At 41.0% G+C, this 20,228-nt stretch overlaps 1 protein-coding gene across 4 annotated transcripts in view; it reads right to left on the bottom strand.

Moving 5' to 3' along the window:
- Window positions 1-225: 225 nt before the first annotated feature.
- Window positions 226-20,228, bottom strand: part of APBA1 (amyloid beta precursor protein binding family A member 1) — a 285,201-nt gene continuing 265,198 nt past the window's right edge. For all 4 annotated transcript variants that reach the window (XM_073543715.1, XM_073543716.1, XM_073543714.1 and 1 more), the window contains 2 exons: window positions 18,153-18,293; window positions 226-5,463 (listed from right to left, as the gene is read on the bottom strand). In XM_073543715.1, the coding sequence (XP_073399816.1) occupies window positions 5,392-5,463; window positions 18,153-18,293 (213 nt within the window). In that variant the 3' untranslated portion in view covers window positions 226-5,391. The remainder of the gene's footprint in view (window positions 5,464-18,152; window positions 18,294-20,228) is intronic.

Below are 20,228 nucleotides of genomic sequence, written 5' to 3' on the forward strand. Positions count from 1 at the left end.
AAGCAGAAACAATAACCGGGCCAGATATTGCAAGTCCCCAAAGCCTTAGCTCACGCTACAGCAGCAGCACACATCGGACTTCACCAGCAGGACCGCCGTTTCACCTAAATATGCTTTTAGAGGCTGGAAAGAATCTCATTTTAAAAGTATATATAGAGCACCTCGGCCCACTCATACAATAAAAGAAGGCACAACACACAAGGATCCCAGTAATTCTGACCACTGTTACTTGTACTCATCTTTTTTATTATTAGTATTATTACTATAGTTGTTGTTGCAAATGTTACAGACATCAGCAAGCGCTCAGTAAATAAAAGATACATAGCAGAGTACAAACACCACAACAAAGTAGCTCGAGAATCAATGGAACGGTTGCATCACAGATAAAAAGGGGTCAGGGATCTGTGACAAAGCCGTCAGAGGAGTTACATTCAGTAGATGTGCAGTATCAACATTTCAGGCTCACATTGATTCCTTTTAGGTTTGCTGCTTACAAAGAACAATATTGTTACAAATACATTACTATACTTTCCCAGCGATTTACAATAATTTCTATTCCACCCTCTTTACAGAACAATAGTACAACTGCATATTCTAAGTACTCTGCTAGGTATGTACAAAACGTCCGTCGACACAGCTGTGATTTGTAAAAGTAATCAAACAAATCAAATAATTACCAAAACTTAAAAGAATTATTAGGATATCTAAGTAACGTTAATTTTCCTAGGAGAACATTTTAATTTTTTCAGCTTTTAAAAAATATGAGTAAGACAGCAGTGCGTGTTGTAAAAAGAGGTTCACGGAGAAATGGTCAAAAAAAAAATAAAATATATATATATATATATATATATATATATATATAGTGGAAATGAGCTATTGCAACGTTATATAGATGGGCTGTGATGTGTGCAGCACTGTGCTTCTCGGTGAGGATCTTAAGACACTTGTGCTCTTCTATTGGACTATTACAAAGCAAAAAATGGCCAGCGTGTTGTTAGTGGTATAAACTTTATCAAGGGCAAATGGTATTAGCTGCCACACTTGCCGCAAATGTGGCAAATCCTCATAATATGAACATATTTGATGCTGAAAGGTAAGAGATTAAGTCACGTGGGTTTTTCGGCTACACCACCTTATCTTTTGTGATTTTATATGCCAGAAATTAGACTCAAAACAATGTATTTCTGCCTTAGTTATAAATATATTACTAAATACATTCCTACTCGCTCTGTGTAGATAACATGGCGTTAGATATCAGATATTGCACAACGTTCCAGACAAAATTATGACATGAGCAATGTATACAATAAAGACTACAATTCTAGCTTCTTACAATCATGTGCACGTTGGAAACCCAGAACTTAATTGTAGCCTACCGTTGAGAGCCACGCTGGACACTTGATATCGCAACAATCATAACACAGCACCCTGCCTATCTTGTCTCACGCAGCCACGGTATCTTTGGCCATAATACAGCACAATAAATAGCCAAATTATCTATGATTTTTTCATTTAAATATCAAGGGCACGGAATATTTTAGAATCATTTTGTTGAGCATATATACCCTTAATCTAGATTCAGAATTAAATGGATTTTTTGCGACAAAGTTTTACAATCATATTTATTTTGTAGATAATACTAGCACCAGAAATAATAAAACCTTTCAATATGAAGTGCTTTTCTCTAAGTTATCCTCAGTCAAAATATTTGTTATTTCTTGAATGGTTTTTTTATTCCGACACAATTGCAGCTTTCTTATCTAGCCTTAAAGGGAACTTGTTGGTCTGCAATGGCCAACAACAGCGAGGCTGCAGATGTTTCCTGGGCTAAGTTCCCAAGGTGAGCATTTGGGGCATTTTTGATGTGGCAAGAATTAGCCCGTTTAGACTACTTGCGTTTGTTAATTGCATTTTTTTGTCAGTTTTAATACACATTCACTTTGGTATGTCATGTTTTATGCAAATTACTTCCTATATGCCGAGTTATTTGGCCTTGATAATACGTAATTGATAAAGTCATGTGTGGATTAAATGTGATTTTACAGTTTCTCTGTAGGAACTAAGACACGTATGGGCTTTTAGATTCAAGTATATGGGGAAAATCTAATTAAAACACATATTTAGCCAAAAAGAAATTGACAAACTGAAGATTTTAAAAAAAACAAAAAAACGCACCATAGGTCAATTTACGATGTGTTAAAAAACAGCACGGTGCACATGAGTTACATAACCCGTAATACACATTTTTTGCATATGAAAATACGAAGTGGAAAAAATGCACCAAATTCTCATCATGGGAACTTAAGCCCCCATACACACTAGACTAATGACGGTTGTACCTGCCGATATGGCCGGGTTATGAGTATGGGAGCCCCACAGAATTTAATAGATAAAGCTCTGGCATATATCGATCATAGTATCTCCTGGCGATAAGCCACTGCCAGATATGTCTGACAATGGCTATCTCAGAGAACACAGGAGTGCTTGGCCAATGAGCGCTTCGCTCCTGTGTATGGGAGAGTCGGCAGGAATAGGTGCCAAAGCATTGTCTGGCCGACTGACATATTATATGTATACTGGAGTGGGCCTTAGCTTTAAACTTTAAGTTTGTCCAAACTACTCTTGATAATCTTCTAATATTATTGCACATTATTATCTGGGTCACTGCCAGATTGCGCCAAGTGTCCTGGGTTGGGTTCACATAGCGTTTTTCCCCATGTTCAGTGGTACCATCAGAACTTATGTCTGAACACTCCCGTAAAATGACTACGTCTAGTGACCGTCTCCAATAGTCGCATATGGCCAAAAATGAGGCACAATAGAGCACACAGTGACTCCATCTGCATCATTATACTCAATGGTCCCCTCGATGCATACATCCGAATCCTGTTTTGGGGGAATTTGGACATACAGTAAGTCTTGACAGAGCCATTAAATGTAGGAGAGAACACTATGTAAATCCAGCCTTAGATGAACACAAAAATGAATTATTTCAGAACACACCATATACCCTAATAAATAAATAAATACATTCCCAATTTTTTTCATATCAAAGCTCTCACAGAAGTTTCATCTCGCTAAGAAACTAATAAATCACCTTATTAATAAACCCTGTTATACAGCGGAACACAAGTATCTACATCACAATATAAATATTAATTGCATGATATTAGCTTGGTTCTCTTCGGGTTGAACCAACTATCTGCTTCAGTTTTAAATATTAAATTTGCTCTTTTTAGTCTTTCATAACATAACATTGGGACTATTTAGCGATACATTTCACGCCTGAAAGCGACCAACTAGAGTTACTTAAGAGGGACAAAAAACATCTCCATCATGTTTATGTAAACATGTCCTATCAAACTTGGGAGGACTTAAGAGGAAAGATCCTGTAACTCCGCCAAGAAGTGTTATTTGGACACACATAGTAGCACAAGTCAGTAAAGTATAGACATTGTAAATCAAACTGTGTAAACACTTAGCTGGAAGCTGTCATCTCTCTAGTCTCGAACTGTACGGAGTCTACATTACCTTGTACTGGCCATACATCTATAATACCAATACCGGTATCTGTCAATATGTTGTCGCAGAATGACCCTCACGGTCAATATTAATAATCCAGCTGGTATAAATAAGGTTTACTTTGAGCCCTGCTGCTTATGTTTGCGAAGTAAATTTCCAGGTGAATTAATCTTCACATTGCACTGCCCACCACCATGGTTCCAAAAATGGCTACATGGTTTGGAAACACCAGATGATGACACCTAGAAAACATCAAGTTGCTAGGAATGATCCCTTGCTATATCTAAACAAACAGTGTAGTTCTGGATAAGAATAATGTTGGGATTTATATATGTGTGTAAAGACATACAGGTTCTAATCTAACAGTCATCTGTAGTCTCAGCCATCAGGCCTGGTCAATAGATCAGCCCATTGAAAAAGGGGGTCTACATATGAGGCCAGCATGTCATGTCACTAGTCCGTGTACTAGCCCTTCTCCTTCCCCTAAGTAATTGTAGAAAGTAAACAAATTCTAAATATTGTAACAACCATCCAGATCTGATTTGTTACATCTGGCATCTTTTCCGAAACTGAGCATTTGACGCTTTGATGGATATTTAATCAGCAGCAATTGTAGGGCTTAACTGCACATAAAATGCTGAGTTGATGTCCCGGTACACGACATTACAATATTTATGGATATGATGTTGTTCAGTGTAGACATAATTTACATCTGAGAATTTCTTACGGAGGTCACTGCTTGATCGGAAATAAAGTAAGATTGCCCAAGTTTGCATCGATGAACAAAGATGTTCAAAACGGGCCATAATACCTCACCGAAATTAGGATGGAACATTGTGGAAAAACTTGGTGAACAGAGGAAAGAATGAAAACCACACATGGCAAAGTGATCTTTAAGTGCATGGGGGAGTTAACATTTGCAACACAAGAATGAGTAAGAAGAATGCCAGCCGAATGAAATGGTCTCTATATATACTGTAAAACCAAGTCTGTGGAGGTCACATCTCCCAACTATGGTCTTTTTAGCTGCAACTATCCACTACATGGATACAAGTTATTGTGCAAATAAGCCACGTCTGATAATTGGAATATATCTTCTGAGCAATATACAGTAAACTAGCGGAGCCAGGTTGCAACATTTTCACACCTTGTATGAAATAATTTAAGGTAGAATTATATATTGAAGAACAGTAGATTGTGGTCGATTCATTGCAGCATTATTTAACATCCACATCTAGTTACTAGTAGAACGCCATCTCTTACTTAATCATATTGCAAGTTCTCCAGTGAGTCTCAACAGTGCTTTGATACAGTGAACACGTCACAGAAGCACACATAGTATAACTGGTAAATTCAAGGTGTCCCAGAGCTTCATGCACAGCCGAGTTGTAACTAAGGTTCAGTCCTGCTACTTTATTACCGTGACACATGCATTAGGGCTTTTTCGTAACATATGATATTAAGAACTGGCCATTTTTAAGTGTTAGAGCTGTAAGTGCATGAAACAAGGGTATAGTGTCAATCAAGTGAGCCCAATCAACAGTTGCTGGATAGCGTTTCTGGACGGACACCTTAAGAGCCAGCTTTAGGCACGGGATCTTGTGAGGCTCAAAGACACTCTATACAAAAGCTGCAAGGTGTCTTCCTGACTGGGAAAATGTGTCAGATTAGTCATCAGTGGAAAATGTTGCCTTTGAAGTCATGACATTTTGAAAAATAATCATTTCATGGGCATCAAGAATTTGGACAAAAATGAAAACAAGTAATGTTCCTGGAGATGTTTCTGCAGACACAAAGGCAGCACTAGGAAAACAACCACAAGTGAGGCGAACTGTCCTCCATGCATGTTGTGAAGCAGCAGAGAGGCTATCAGATGTAAACTGGTTGCTCCTGTGCGGTCAGCAGTCGGTACATAGCGGCTGGCATTGTCTTCATATGTATCTGTGGAGATAAAAAATAAAGTACCATGGAGGTGTGAAAACAAGAACAGTACTGAATTGCTATCTCTAATAATAAAACATTATAACACATGCTGTCGATTAGACCTGCCGAGTTTTCCCAGGCCAAGCAGCTTCAGGAAAATGCTGGCTTTTTTCTGTAGCGGTTTCAATTGTGATCTTTGCCAGCATTCTTGCGGTAGCTCTGCTGCCGGCTTTCGCTCTATACTCTCAGCATGGAGCGCAGGTGGCTTCCCAGGGGAAACCGCCCAAAAAATGAGCATGTCACTTTTTTAACCACTTTAGGGTTTCAGCACCCTGAAGCGATTAAAAAAGTGACAAAAGATTGTACATGCGCACAACAATGTTGTTTTGATATTTCTGTGTACTATGTCCATTTTATGGGGTTCTTTTGCGGTGCATAGTCCATCTAAAAAAGATGTGATGTGCACTTACCATCATGGAAAGGGAACCTATTAGACTGTAGAACCTACTACTACAAGAATTCTTGTTCATCAAAGCCCAAATGAGTTATCAGACAATAAGGATTTAGATTAGGTCATAGCTCTTGGTAGGCTAGTGAAGACCCAAGCCAAATGTCAAACCCATATTTGCTTCTTTTAGGGAATCTATCATTAGAAAATCATCTATTGTTTAAATCCGGTTTACATATTATAGGTTTTTTGTTTCTTTTCAAATTTGGCAGTTTTTTATTCAAGATATTTCCTACAAAAAAAATAGTAATCTTGCAAGTTTCAAGCTGGCCATTAGGGTTTTGGAGACTCATACTTCCTGTCCTTTGATGATAAGGAACCTTGCTGAAACCTTTTCTTTAAGGGCATGTCACACTAAGAGATATCGCTAGCAATATTGCTATAACTAGTGACGTTATAGCAATATTGCTAGCGATTTCGCTGTGTCTGATACTTACCTACAACCGGCTCCCCCGTTGGTCATCGCTGATCGCGCGAAAATGTCCAGGACTGTTTCTCGTCGTCTGCTTCCTGCGGCGCTTCCTGCTGTGATGACGAGCGACGCGTGTAGCCGGGCGGGAGGACGCAGGATCGCCGCGTCTGACAGGTAAGTAGCGACCCCCGTCCCCTGCGATGTCGCTGGTGAGATCTGCCTGTGTGGCAGCTCACTAGCGACCACTTAGCGATGTACCAGCGATCCTGACCGCGTCATATCACTGGACGGGATCGCTGGTACATCGCTAAGTGTCACAGTACCCTTAGAGACAGGATTTCAATGACTGATAACACTTCCTGTATACACAGCTGATAACACAGGATCCACCAATCACAACAGGCGATATCACAGCTGACCATGCCCCCCTCTCCCGTCACAATGACTTTTGCATGCACTCATTAAACACTTTAATACAAAAGATAGGGTCAGACTCTGTTCATTATGGCTAACGCAAGTTATTTCCTGATGCAGCAGGGAGTTAGGGTCCCGTTACATTTAGCGATGCACCAGCGATCCTGACAATGATATGACCCGTTCAGGATCGCTGGTACATCGCTAAATGGTTGATAGTGAGCTGCCAAAGAGGCAGATCTCACCAGTGACGGAGCAGCAATAAGTGACCCGTCGGCGGTCGCTCTTATCTGTCACACCGCAGCGATGATGACGACTTCCGCCCGCGTCCATGCGTCGCTAGTCGGCGCCAGCGGGACGCCAATGAGGAAAAAATAGCCCAGGACATTCGGGCGCGGTCAGCGATATCCAGCGGGGGGGGGGCCGTCGCAGGTACGTGTTACACAAAGCGAGATCGCTAGCGATGTCGCTGTGCGTCACAAAATCGGTGTAAAAGGCCCATTAGTTTAAAAAAGCCTTGCTCGCCAGTGTGAAAATTGCAAGATTCCTATTTTTCATTTATTTTTTAGAAAAAAAAAAATTTGTCAACATTTTAAAAGAAAAACCATTAAACACAAAATCTAATTTAAACAATAGGTCATTTTCTGAAGATAGATTCCCTTTAACCCCTTTCCTACAATGGACGTACTATTCCGTCCATGTGACCTGGGACCTAAGTCCCAAGGACGGAATAGTACGTCTAGTGAGATCAGCGGCGCTCACGTGGTAAGCGCCGCTGATCGTGGCCGGGTGTCAGCTGATTATCACAGCTGACACCCGGCACAATGTGTCAGGGGTGGTCACGGACGGCCCCCGACACGTTAACCCCTTGCACACCGCGATCAAACATGATCGCGGTGACCCGGGGGTTAAAGGGAAGCATCGGCAGGGAGGGGGCTTCCTCCGTGCTTCCCTGAGCCCCCCACAGCAGTGCAATGTGCAGCGCTGCGGGGGGCTCCATCCCTGCAGGTCCCCGGATCCAATGTGGCGACGGGGACCTTCGGGGGCCTGCAGAGAGCGGACTTCCTCAGTGCCTGCAAAGCGCAGGCATGAGGAAGTCTGCGTCTATGCCTGTGACAGATCGCTGATCTGTCACAGTGATCTGTGATGTGACAGATCAGCGATCTGTCACAGGACAGTGATGTCCCCCCTGGGACAACCTAATAAGGTTAAAAAAAAGTGTAAAATAATTTAACCCCTTCATGACCAAGCCTATTTTGACCTTAATGACCAGGCCATTTTTTGCAATTCTGACCAGTGTCCCTTTATGAGGTAATAACTCAGGAACGCTTCAACGGATCCTAGCGATTCTGAGACTGTTTTTTCGTGACATATTGGGCTTCATGTTAGTGGTAAATTTAGGTTGATAATTTTTGCTTTTATTTGTCAAAAAATCAGAAATTTGGTGAAAATTTAGAAAATTTTGCAATTTTCAAATTTTGAATTTTTATTCTGTTAAACCAGAGAGTTATGTGACACAAAATAGTTAATAAATAACATTTCCCATATGTCTACTTTACATCAGCACAATTTTGGAAACAAAATATTTTTTTGTTAGGAAGTTATAAGGGTTAAAAGTTGACCAGCGATTTCTCATTTTTACAATAAAATTTACAAAACCATTTTTTTTAGGGACCACCTCACATTTGAAGTCACTTTGAGGGGTCTATATGGCAGAAAATACCCAAAATTTACACCATTCTAAAAACTGCACCCCTCAAGCTACTCAAAACTACATTCAAGAAGATTATTAACCTTTCAGGTGTTTCACAGGAACTAAAGCAATGTGGAAAGAAAAAATGGACATTTTAATTTTTCCAACAAAAATTTTCTTTTAGCATCAATTTTTTCATTTTCACATGGGAAACAGGATAAAATGGATCCTAAAATTTGTTGGGCAATTTCTCCTGAGTACAACGATACCTCATATGTGGTCATAAACCACTGTTTGGGCGCACGGCACGGCTCAGAAGGGAAGGAGCGCCATTTGACTTTTTGAATGGAAAATATGCTGGAATATTTAGCGGTTGCCATGTCGTGTTTGGAGAGCCCCTGTGTGCATAAACATTGGAGCTCCTCCACATGTGACCCCATTTTGGAAACTAGACCCCCCAAGGAACTTATCTAGATGCATAGTGATCACTTTGAACCCCCAGGTACTTCACAAATTGATCTGTAAAAAAAAAAATACTTTTTTTTCACAAAAATTTTCTTTTAGCCTCAGTTTTTTCATTTTCACATGGGCAACAGGATAAAATGGATCCTAAAATTTGTTGAGCAATTTCTCCTGAGTGCACAGATACCTCATATGTGGTCATAAACCACTGTTTGGGTGCACGGCATGGCCCGGAAGGCAAGGAGCACCATTTGACTTTTTGAATGGAAAATTAGCTCCAATCGTTATTGGACACCATGTCGCATTTGGAGAGCCCCTGTGCACATAAACATTGGAGCTCCCCCACAAGTGACCCCATTTTGGAAACTAGACCCCCTAAGGAACTTATCTAGACGTGTAGGGCGCACTTTGAACCCCCAAGTGCTTCACAAAAGTTTATAACACAGAGCAGTGAAAATAAAAAATAATTTTTTTTCCTCAAAATTGATTTTTAGCACACTATTTTTAATTTTCACAAGGCTAACAGGAGAAATTGGACCACAAATCTTGTTGTCCAGTTTGTCCTGAGTACGCTGGTACCCCATATGTGGGGGGGAACCACTGTTTGGGCACACGGCAGGGCTCAGAAGGGAAGGAGCGCCATTTGACTTTTTGAAATGCAAATTACTTCCAATCGTTAGCGGACACCATGTCGTGTTTGGAGAGCCCCTGTGTGCCTAAACATTGGAGCTCCCCCACAAATGACCCCATTTTGGAAACTAGACCCCCTAAGGAACTTATCTAGATGTGTAGTGAGCACCTTGAACCCTCAAGTGCTTCACAAAAGTTTATGACGCAGAGCCGTGAAAATAAAAAAAAATTTTTTTCCCTCAAAAAATTATTTTTTAGTGCGCAATTTTTTATTTTCACAAGGGTACCAGGATAAATTAGACCCCAAAATTTGTTGTCCAGTTTGTCCTGAGTACGCTGATACCCCATATGTGGGGGATGACCACTGTTTGGGTACACGTCGGGGCTCGGAAGGGAAGTAGTGACATTATGAAATGCTGACTTTGATGGAATGGTCTGCGGGCATCATGTTACATTTGCAGAACCCCTGATGTACCTAAACTGTGGAACCCCCCACAAGTGACCCCATTTTGGAAACTAGACCCCCTAAGGAACTTATCTAGATGTGTGGTGAGCACCTTGAACCCCCAAGTGCTTCACAGAAGTTTATAACGCAGAGACGTGAAAATAAAAAATATTTTTTTTTCCTCAAAAAAAATGATTTTTAGCCAGCAATTTTTTTTTTCACAAGGGTAGCAGGATAAATTGGACCCCAAAAGTTGTTGTACAGTTTGTCCTGAGTACGCTGGTGCCCCATATATGGGGGGGAACTATTGTTTGGGCACACGTAAGGGCTCGGAATGGAAGTAGTGGCGTTTTGAAATGCAGACTTTGATGGAATGGTCTGCGGTCGTCATTACGTTTGCAGAGCCCCTGATGTGCCTAAACAATAGAAACCCCCCACAAGTGACCCCATTTTGGAAACTAGACCTCCCAAGTAACTTATCTAGATGCCTGGTGAGCACTTTGGACCCCCAAGTGCTTCACAGAAGTTTATAACGCAGAGACTTGAAAATTAAAAAAAATTTTTTTTCCACAAAAATATTTTTTTAGCCCCCAATTTTTTATTTTCCCTAGGGTACCAGGAGAAATTAGACCCCCAACGTTGTTGTGCAATTTTTCCTGAGTACGCTGATACCCCATATGTTGGGGTAAACCACTGTTTGGGCACACGTCAGGGCTTGGAAGGGAGGAAGCACCGTTTAACTTTTTGAACGCAAAATTGGCTGGAATCAATGGTTGCACCATGTCGCGTTTGGTGACCCCCTGATGTGCCTAAACAGTGGAAACCCCTCAACTCTAACTCCAGCCCTAACCCCAACACACCCCTAACCACAGCCCTAACCCCAACACATCCCTAACCCTAATTCCAACCCTAACCATAACCCTAACCCCAACAGACCCCGAACCCTAATCCCAACCCTAACCCTAACCACAAGCCTAACCCTAATTCCAGCCCTAACCCTAATTCCAACCCTAACCCTCTTTCCAACCCTAACCCTTTCCAACCCTAACCCTCTTTCCAACCCTAACCCTCTTTCCAATCCTAACCCTAACCCTCTTTCCAACCCTAACCCTCTTTCCAACCCTAACCCTCTTTCCAACCCTAACCCTCTTTTCAACCCTAACCCTAACCCTCTTTTTAACCCTAACCCTCTTTTCAACCCTAACCCTCTTTTCAACCCTAACCCTAACCCTAATGGAAAAATAAAAATATTTTCTTTATTTTATTAGTTATGCCTACCTATGGGGGTGATAATCGGGGGGTTTATTTACTTTTTCTTTCATTTTGATCACTGTGAGAGTGATCAAAATGAAAGAATGGAATCTGCAGCCGGCAGATTCGGGCGGGCGCACTGCGCATGCGCCCGCCATTTTCAAAGATGGCGGCGCCCATCATCCGGACCCGAGGGACACCGGGAGGGACGGGGGGACTCAGGAGGTACCGGGGGGGGGGTGAGGGGGGGGGGATCGGAGGCTGGCGGGGAGCAGAGGGAATGGGAGGGGGGCAGATGATGACAGCGGCGGCAGATCGCCGCTGTCATTCAGTTGCGGGGGGGCGATCGCCGGTGGGGGGGAGTGGAATCGGTGTCTCCAGCCATGTCCTGCTACAGCAGCGTCGGACATGGCTGGATTGTAATATTTCATCAATTTTCATTGATGAAATATTACTATCGCTCTGATTGGCTGTTTCACTTTTAACAGCCAATCAGAGCGATCGTAGCCACGTGGGGGCGAAGCCACGCCCCCTGTGGTGAATTACAAAGCCCCCTGTATCTGCGGGTCGGGTGACCTTTCAGTGACCCCGGTCACCCGACCCGCAGGGGGGCTTTGAAGTCATGACGCCACATAGGCGTCACTGGTCAGATTTGAACCAGGTTTCATGACGCCTATGTGGCGTCATTGGTCGTGAAGGGGTTAAAAAAAATCGCTAAATAAATTTAAAAAAAAAAAAATTTCCTAATACATTCATTTTTTGGAAATAAAAAAAACAAACAATAAAAGTGCACATATTTGGTATCGCCGCGTCCGTAACGAACCTGCCCTATAAAACTGTCCCATTAGTTAACCCCTTTAGCAAACCCCTTAAAAAATAAAAAACGAAGCAAAAAATAATGATTTATTATCATACTGCCGAACAAAAAGTGCAACAACGCGCGATCAAAAAGACGCATATAAATAACCATGGTACCGCTGAAAACTTCATCTTGTCCCGCAAAAAACGAGCTGCCACACAGCGACATCAGCGAAAAAATAAAAAAGTTATAGCTCGCAGAATAAAGCGATGCAAATATAATTATTTTTTATATAAAATTGTTTTCATTGCATAAAAGCGCCAAAACATAAAAAAATGACATAAATGAGGTATCGCTGTAACCGTACTGACCCGAAGAATAAAAGGGCTTTATCAATTTTACCGCACGCAGAACGGTGTAAACGCACCCCCCAAAAGAAATTCATGAAACGCTGGTTTTTGTTCATTCTGCGTCCCAAAAATCGGAATAAAAAGCGATCAAAAGATGTCACGTACCCGAAAATGATACCAATAAAAATGTCAACTCGTCCCGCAAAAAATAACACCTCACATGACTCGGTGGGTCAAAATATGGAAAAATTATAGCTCTCAATATGTGGGGATGCAAAAACTATTTTTACAATAAAAAGCGTCTTTTAGTGTGTGACAGCTGCCAAACATAAAACCCACCATAAATAGTAAATCAAACCCCCCCCGTTATCACCCCCTTAGTTAGGGAAAAATAATAAAATTAAAATGTATTTATTTCCATTTTCCCATTAGGGTTAGGGTTAAGGTTAGGGCTAGGGTTAGGGCTGAGATTAGGGTTAGGGGTGTGTTGAGGTTAGGGTTGGAGTTAGAATTGGGGAGTTTCCACTGTTTGGGTACATCAGGTGCTCTCCAAACGCAACATGGCTTCTGATCTCAATTCCAGCCAATTCTGTGTTGAAAAAGTCAAATGGTGCTCCTTCCTTTCCAAGCTCTGCCATGCACTCAAAGTGTTTTACCCCCACATATGGGGTATCAGCCTACTCAGGACAAATTGCAAAACAACTTTTGGGGTCCAATTTCTCCTGTTGCCCTTAGGAAAATAAAAAATTGGGGGCAAAAATATCATTTTTGTGGAAAAAAATGATTTTTTTATTTTCACGCCCGGGCATTATAAACTTCTGTGAAGCCCTTGGGGGTTCAAAGTGCTCACCACACATCTAGATAAGTTCGTTAGGGGGTCTAGTTTCCAAAATGGTGTCATTTGTGGGGGGTTTCCACTGTTTAGGTACATCAGGGGCTCTCCAAAGGCAACATGACACCCGCAGACCATTCCATCAAAGTCTGCATTCCATAACGTCACTACTTCCCTTCCGAGCCCCGACGTGTGCCCATACAGTAGTTTTCTCCCACATATGGGGTATCGGTGTACTCAGGACAAATTGGACAACAACTTTTGGGGTCCAATTTCTCCTGGTACCCTTGGGAAAATAAAAAAATTGGGGACTACATGATCATGTTTGTGGAAAAAATACGATTTTTTTTATTTTCACGCCCGGGCATTATAAACTTCTGTGAAGCACTGGGGGGGTTCAAAGTGCTCACCACACATCTAGATAAGTTCCTTGGGGGATCTAGTTTCCAAAATGGTGTCATTTGGGGGGGTTTCCGCTGTTTTGGTACATCAGGGGCTTTCCAAACGCAACATGGTGTCCGATCTCAATTCCAGCCAAAAACGTCAAATGGCGCTGCTTCCCTTCCGAGCTCTGCCATGCGCCCAAATAGTCGTTTACACCCACATATGGGGTATCAGTGTACTCAGGACAAATTGCACAACAACTTTTAGGGTCCTGTTACCCTTGGAAAAATAAGAATTGAGGGTGAAAAGATCATTTTTGCGGAAAAAATATGATTTTTTAATTGTACGACTGTACGTTATAAACTTCTGTGAAGCCCTTGGGGGTTCAAAGTTCTCACCACACATCTAGATAAGTTCCTTGGGGGGGGTCTAGTTTCCAAAATGGGTTCACTTGTCGGGGGTCTCCACTGTTTAGGTACATCAGGGGCTCTCCAAACGTGACATGGCATCCGATCTGAATTCCAGCCACTTTTGCATTGAAAAAGTCAAACGGCGCTCCTTCCCTTCTGAGCTCTGCCATGCACGGAAACAGTGGTTCCCCCCACATATCAGGTATCAGCGTACTCAGAACAAATTGCACAATAACTTTTGCAGTCCAATTTCTACTGCTACCCTTGGTAAAATAAAAAAAATTGAACTTGAAGTATTTTTTTTGTGAAAAAAAGTTGAATGTTCATTTTTTTTAAATATTCAAAAAATTTCTGTGAAGCACCTGAAGGGTTAATAAACTTCTTGAATGTGGTTTTGAGCACCTTAAGGGGTGCAGTTTTTAGAATGGTGTCACTTTTGGGTATTTTCTATCATATAGACCCCTCAAAGTGGCTTCAAATGTGATGTGGTCCGTAAAAATAAAATGGTGTTGCAAAAATGAGAAATCGCAGGTCAAATTTTAACCCTTATAACTTCCTAACAAAAAATAATTTTGGTTCCAAAATTGTGCTGATGTAAAGTAAATATGTGGGAAATGTTACTTATTAAGTTTTTTGTGTGCCGTATCTCTGTGATTTAAGAGCATAAAAATTCAAAGTTGGAAAATTGCGAAATTTTCAAAATTTTCGCCAAATTTCTGTTTTTTTCACAAATAGACAAGTTATTTGAATGAAATTTTACCACTAACATGCAGTACAATATGTCACAAGAAAATAATGTCAGAATCACCGAGTGTTATTCACTGTCCTATTAAGGGAATAGAAGAATCCAGGATATCTATAAACAGAAAGATAGTGAGGAAACACTTAGCTAACCTAAATGAATTCAAATCTCCAGGTCCAGATGAATTACACCCCAGAGTACTGAAGGAGATAGCAGAAGAAATTTTTGAACCCCTCTCCATAATCTTTGAAAATTCTTGGAGAACAGGAGAAGTGCCAGAAGACTGGAGAAGAGCAAATGTTGTTCCTATCTTCAAAAAGGGGAAGAAGGTGGACCCAGGCAACTATAGGCCGGTGAGTCTGACTTCTATACCAGGAAAGATCTTTGAACAAATTATTAAACAACATGTATGTCAATACCTGGATAAGAATGAAGTGATTAAACAGAGTCAGCATGGGTTTCTAACTAATAAGTCATGTCAGACTAACTTAATTTCCTTCTATGACGGTATCACTGATTGGGTGGATCAAGGAAATGCTGTAGATATAGTATATCTTGACTTCAGCAAAGCATTTGACAAAGTCTCTCATACAATCCTTATTGATAAAATGACTAAGTATGGAATGGACAAGGCAACTGTTAGGTGGATTCATAACTGGCTTAGTGATCGGACCCAAAGAGTGGTCGTAAATGGCTGCACATCCAGTTGGAAGAATGTCTCAAGTGGGGTACCACAGGGCTCTGTCCTGGGCCCTGTATTGTTCAACATCTTTATCAACGATTTAGATGAAGGAATTGAGGGTAAACTGATTAAATTTGCTGATGACACAAAGCTAGGAGGGATAGCTAATACTAGAGAAGAGAGAGAGAGGATTCAAAAAGATTTAAATAAACTGGAGAAGTGGGCAGCAACTAACAGAATGGTTTTTAACAGGGAGAAATGCAAAGTACTACATCTGGGCAATAAAAATGAAAAAAGCATATATAGAATGGGAGGAATAGGGCTAAGTGACAGCACATGTGAAAAAGACTTGGGTATACTAATAGATCACAGACTGAATATGAGTCAACAGTGTGATGCAGCAGCAAAAAAGGCAAATGCAATTCTAGGATGTATTAACAGAAGCATACAGTCTAGATCACGTGAAGTCATTATTTCCCTCTACTCCTCTTTGGTCAGACCTCATCTGGAATATTGTGTCCAGTTTTGGGCACCACATTTTAAAAAAGACATCAACAAGCTGGAGCAAGTTCAGAAAAGAGCGACCAGAATGGTGACCGGTCTGCAAACCCTGTCTTATGAGGAAAGGTTGCAGGATTTGGGAATGTTTAGTTTGCAAAAGAGAAGACTGAGAGGAGACTTAATAGCTGTCTACAAATATCTAAAGGGCTGTCACATTGTAGAAGGATCAACTTTATTCTCATTTGCACAAGGAAAGACTAGAAGCAATGGGATGAAACTGAATGGGAAGAGACACAGATTAGATATTAGAAAAAACTTTTTGACAGTTAGAGTGATCAATGAGTGGAACAGGCTGCCACGAGAAGTGGTGAGTTCTCCTTCAATGGAAGTCTTCAAACAGAGGCTGGACAGACATCTGACTGGGATGATTTAGCGAATCCTGCTTTGAGCAGGGGGTTGGACCAGATGGCCCAGGAGGTCCCTTCCAACTCGACGATTCTATGATTCTATGATTCTATGATCCATGGAAGCGTTTCAGAGTTATTACCTCATAAAGGGACAGTGGTCAGAATTGTAAAAATTGGCCCAGGAGTTAATGTGTAAACCACCCTTGGTAGTGAAGGGGTTAAGTAGTTTTTTTGAATACTGGTACACTTGAACTCCGTTAAAACCAAAATGGTCTTGGCCAAGCTGCTGCTGCACTATTGTAAGCACAAAATACCCTTAAATGGCACCGTATGCTGAGGCTCACCTGAGTTACAGAAACAGCGTAGCTTGCTGTGTATTACTGTTTCCATAAGTCCCAATCACTTATATGGGTTTTAAGAAAACATCAATTCAAAGCTCACAGACGGGAAAAAAGGACTTAAAAATCCTGTACAATTTTTAGCAAATACACATCATGAAAAATAGCCTCACCAAACCTTGTCCAATGACTAATGCACTAGCAGGATGCAGCAGGCTCCCACAGATAAAGGCTCGAGCAGCACAGGTGTCCTCCACTGATGACAACAGCCACCCTATCACTATAGCAGTGATGATGGTGGTGTTAGCTGCCCAGTGGAAAAAAAGCACACAGATGGAGCTTGCTTAGGACATAAATCACACAGGAAAGTGTGATGCACAGTGTTTGGATGGCAGCCTATTTAAAAACGCCTATAATGGAAAGCGGGCTGTTCAGCACTATACATGCATCACACAGAAAACACAGCCATCACAAAGGAGCCCAGCTGCATCCTGCAAAAAATGCTACAAAGTGCAATAAAAAGATAGAAAAAAATGCATACGATAAATGCATTCAATGAGGTATTGGTTACTATTTTGGCCAAAACAGATAAGCTCGCAACCCAAACGTCATTTTATTGCGAGTACCTAACTAAACATCAATTCAAAGCTCACAGACAGGGAAAAAAGGACTTAAAAATCCTGTACAATTTTTAGCAAAAACACATCATGAAAAACAGCCTCACCAAACCTTGTCCAGGAAAGGCAGCTAACACCTTCATCACCACTGCTATAGCGATAGGGTGGCTGTTCTCATCAGTGGAGGGCACCTGTGCTCCAGCCTTTATCTTTGGGAGCCTGCTGCGTCCTGCTAGTGCATTAGTCATTGGACAAGGTTTGGTGAGGCTATTTTTCATGATGTGTTTTTCGATTTAAGAAAACAGCGTAACACACCCTGGTCAAGAGCATTGGTAATCCTACTATCCTACTTGCAGCGCAATAGAAGTGAATGGCAACCCAGATGGTACCGTAACGAGCAAGTAGCGAAAGATCTCACAGGTAGAATTTATTTCGACTTGCTTGTCACAAATGCACTACCCTTTGGGTCACAATATGACCCCATACCCATGTATGGAGATGTGATGTAGCATCAACACCTAACAATCTTTGGCTAAGCTACTTGTGTTGGGACCAAAATTGCTGTGTAATCCCAGGCTAAAATTTACTGATCGCTTTATTACAGACTATTTTTTCTAATGTTAATGTGATATTATGCACAGTGGGGTCAAATGTCTGATCTTGTAATTAATGTCCACATTCTTTTAGTCCTGTAGTGTATGTAATTTCTATCTTGAAATTGAGATAACAGTAGATCTCATTAATAAAACATCAAATGTGTAACTTTTTCTAACCATGACATAATGCAGCCAAAAAAAACAAGACGGCAATGAGAAGAACTCATTTCTTACCTCGCCAACTGCATTGGAGAGAATATGAACTATCTTTTCGTGAGGCGTTGCTACAACACTTTGTCCATTAATTTCAATAATGCGATGACCCACTCGTACACCACCTCGTTCTGCAATACCTCCTCGCATCAGGCTGCAAATCTGAGCAGAAGAAAATCATACATCAGCAAAGTGGAATGTAAGGAAATCCCTTGGGCCACTGTATAGATCAATATTTTCAAGATGAAACATGAATAGAAGAAAAAATGCAACATATATATCCTTGCATTATATTTTTCGTGTTTATGATACTGTTCCTATGAGTCTTGGAATGTAAGTTTAGTTAATTTACACCTAAATCAGAATTCAACAAATCCATTCTATGTAAAATATTTTCTGCTCCAGTGCTTTTCTCTCTGTCTTCTAAGACCCATAACTGTTTTTTTAGTATTCTGAAGATAGATGTATGAGGACTATTTCTTCGAAAAGTAAATTTTTTTTTAAGATCTAAGAAACAGGAAAAAAAAAGTAAAATTCAGGAATTTTCACCCAGAATTAATTACTTTTTACATTGCTCACTTTTTGGTAGAAAACTTAAATAAATTATATTGCTCGCTAACAATGTTGCTCTGAAGGATCGGTGGTGTATCCAGATTTGGACATTCCTAACTGCTATTTCCATTGATGGAACTATATGTATACAGTGGCATGTAAAGTTTGGGCATCCCTGGTCAAAATTACTGTTATTATGAGCAGTTAAGTAAGCTGAAGATGAAATGATCTCTAAAAAGGTTAAAGTTAAAGATTACACATTTCCCTTCTATTTTAGGCTTAAAACAATCATGTTTTACATTTTAAAAATTACTAAAAGGAAAATGGGCCAATGCAAAAGTTTGATAATTAGTACCTAGTAGTACCCGCTTTTGTAAGCATCACAGCTCGTAAATGCTTTTTGTAGGCAGCCTAGGGTCTTTCAATTCTTGTTTGAGGGATTTTCATCCATTGTGCCTTGGAAAATTCTTCCAGTGAGATTCCTGGGTCATCTTGCATTCTCTGCTATTTTGCTGGTCTAGCCACAGATTTTCAATTACGTTCAGATAAGGGGACTGTGAGGACCACTGTAAAAATATTCAGCTTGTGCCGTTGAGGCAGTCAATTGTGAATTATGACATGTGTTTAGGTTCATTATCTATTTGTTGAAGCCATCCTCTTTTCTACTTCAGCTTTTTTGAAATTGGTGTTCGGTTTTCATTAAAAATTTGTTGAAATTTCATTGATTCTATTCTTCCTTCTACCTGTGAAATGTTTCCTGTCCCATTGGCTTCAACACAACCTCAAAGCATGAATGACCACCCTCATGCTTAATGGCTGGCAAGATGTTCTTTTCCTAAAACTCTGTGCCTTTTTTTCGCCACACATACGCACGTGGTCAAAATTGTTGGTATCCCTCCATTTAATGACAGGGAAAAACACAATGGTCACAGAAAGAACTTGAATCTGACAAAAGTAATAATAAATAAAAAAAATATGAACATGAACAAATGAAAGTCAGACATTGCTTTTCAACTATGCTTCCACAGAATTAAAAAAAACAAAACAAAAAAAAACCTCATGAAATAGGCCTGGACAGAAATGTTGCTAAGAACCTGCATCCTCTTGGCAGGTCTCCTGGTAATGCTCTTAGGAGGCACACCCCACTTCCTGCACATACTTAAAACAGCAGGGCACCTGTTCTCTATTAGGGCTGTCTGTGCTGTGATGTTCTGTTCATAAAAGGCATCCTACTCTTGAGGGTGGTGCCTGAACAACGTGTTCATTCTGTGGGATCTCTGGCTCCCACACACGCCATATTCTGCTTTGCTCTGCATTCTGAAAGCTGTTGCAATATTCTAATATCTCTGTCTCCTCAGAATCCCTCTGCTGGCAGTTCCCTCTCCTGGATCCTTCTGGACACTCCGGTTTCTACCCCAGACTGACCAAGGCTCTCCTCTTGGAATCATGCAGTTACCATTGCAGGCTAGATCAGCCTTTCTGTGTTTACACAGCCCTTCCGGGATTCTCATAACCTCCTCTATACGGTCCGTATGGGTCGTCCCT

Source organism: Dendrobates tinctorius, unplaced genomic scaffold (assembly GCF_039654945.1).
Source record: "Dendrobates tinctorius isolate UK_male_01 unplaced genomic scaffold, ASM3965494v1 ptg000134l, whole genome shotgun sequence".
Lineage (NCBI taxonomy): Eukaryota > Metazoa > Chordata > Amphibia > Anura > Dendrobatidae > Dendrobates > Dendrobates tinctorius.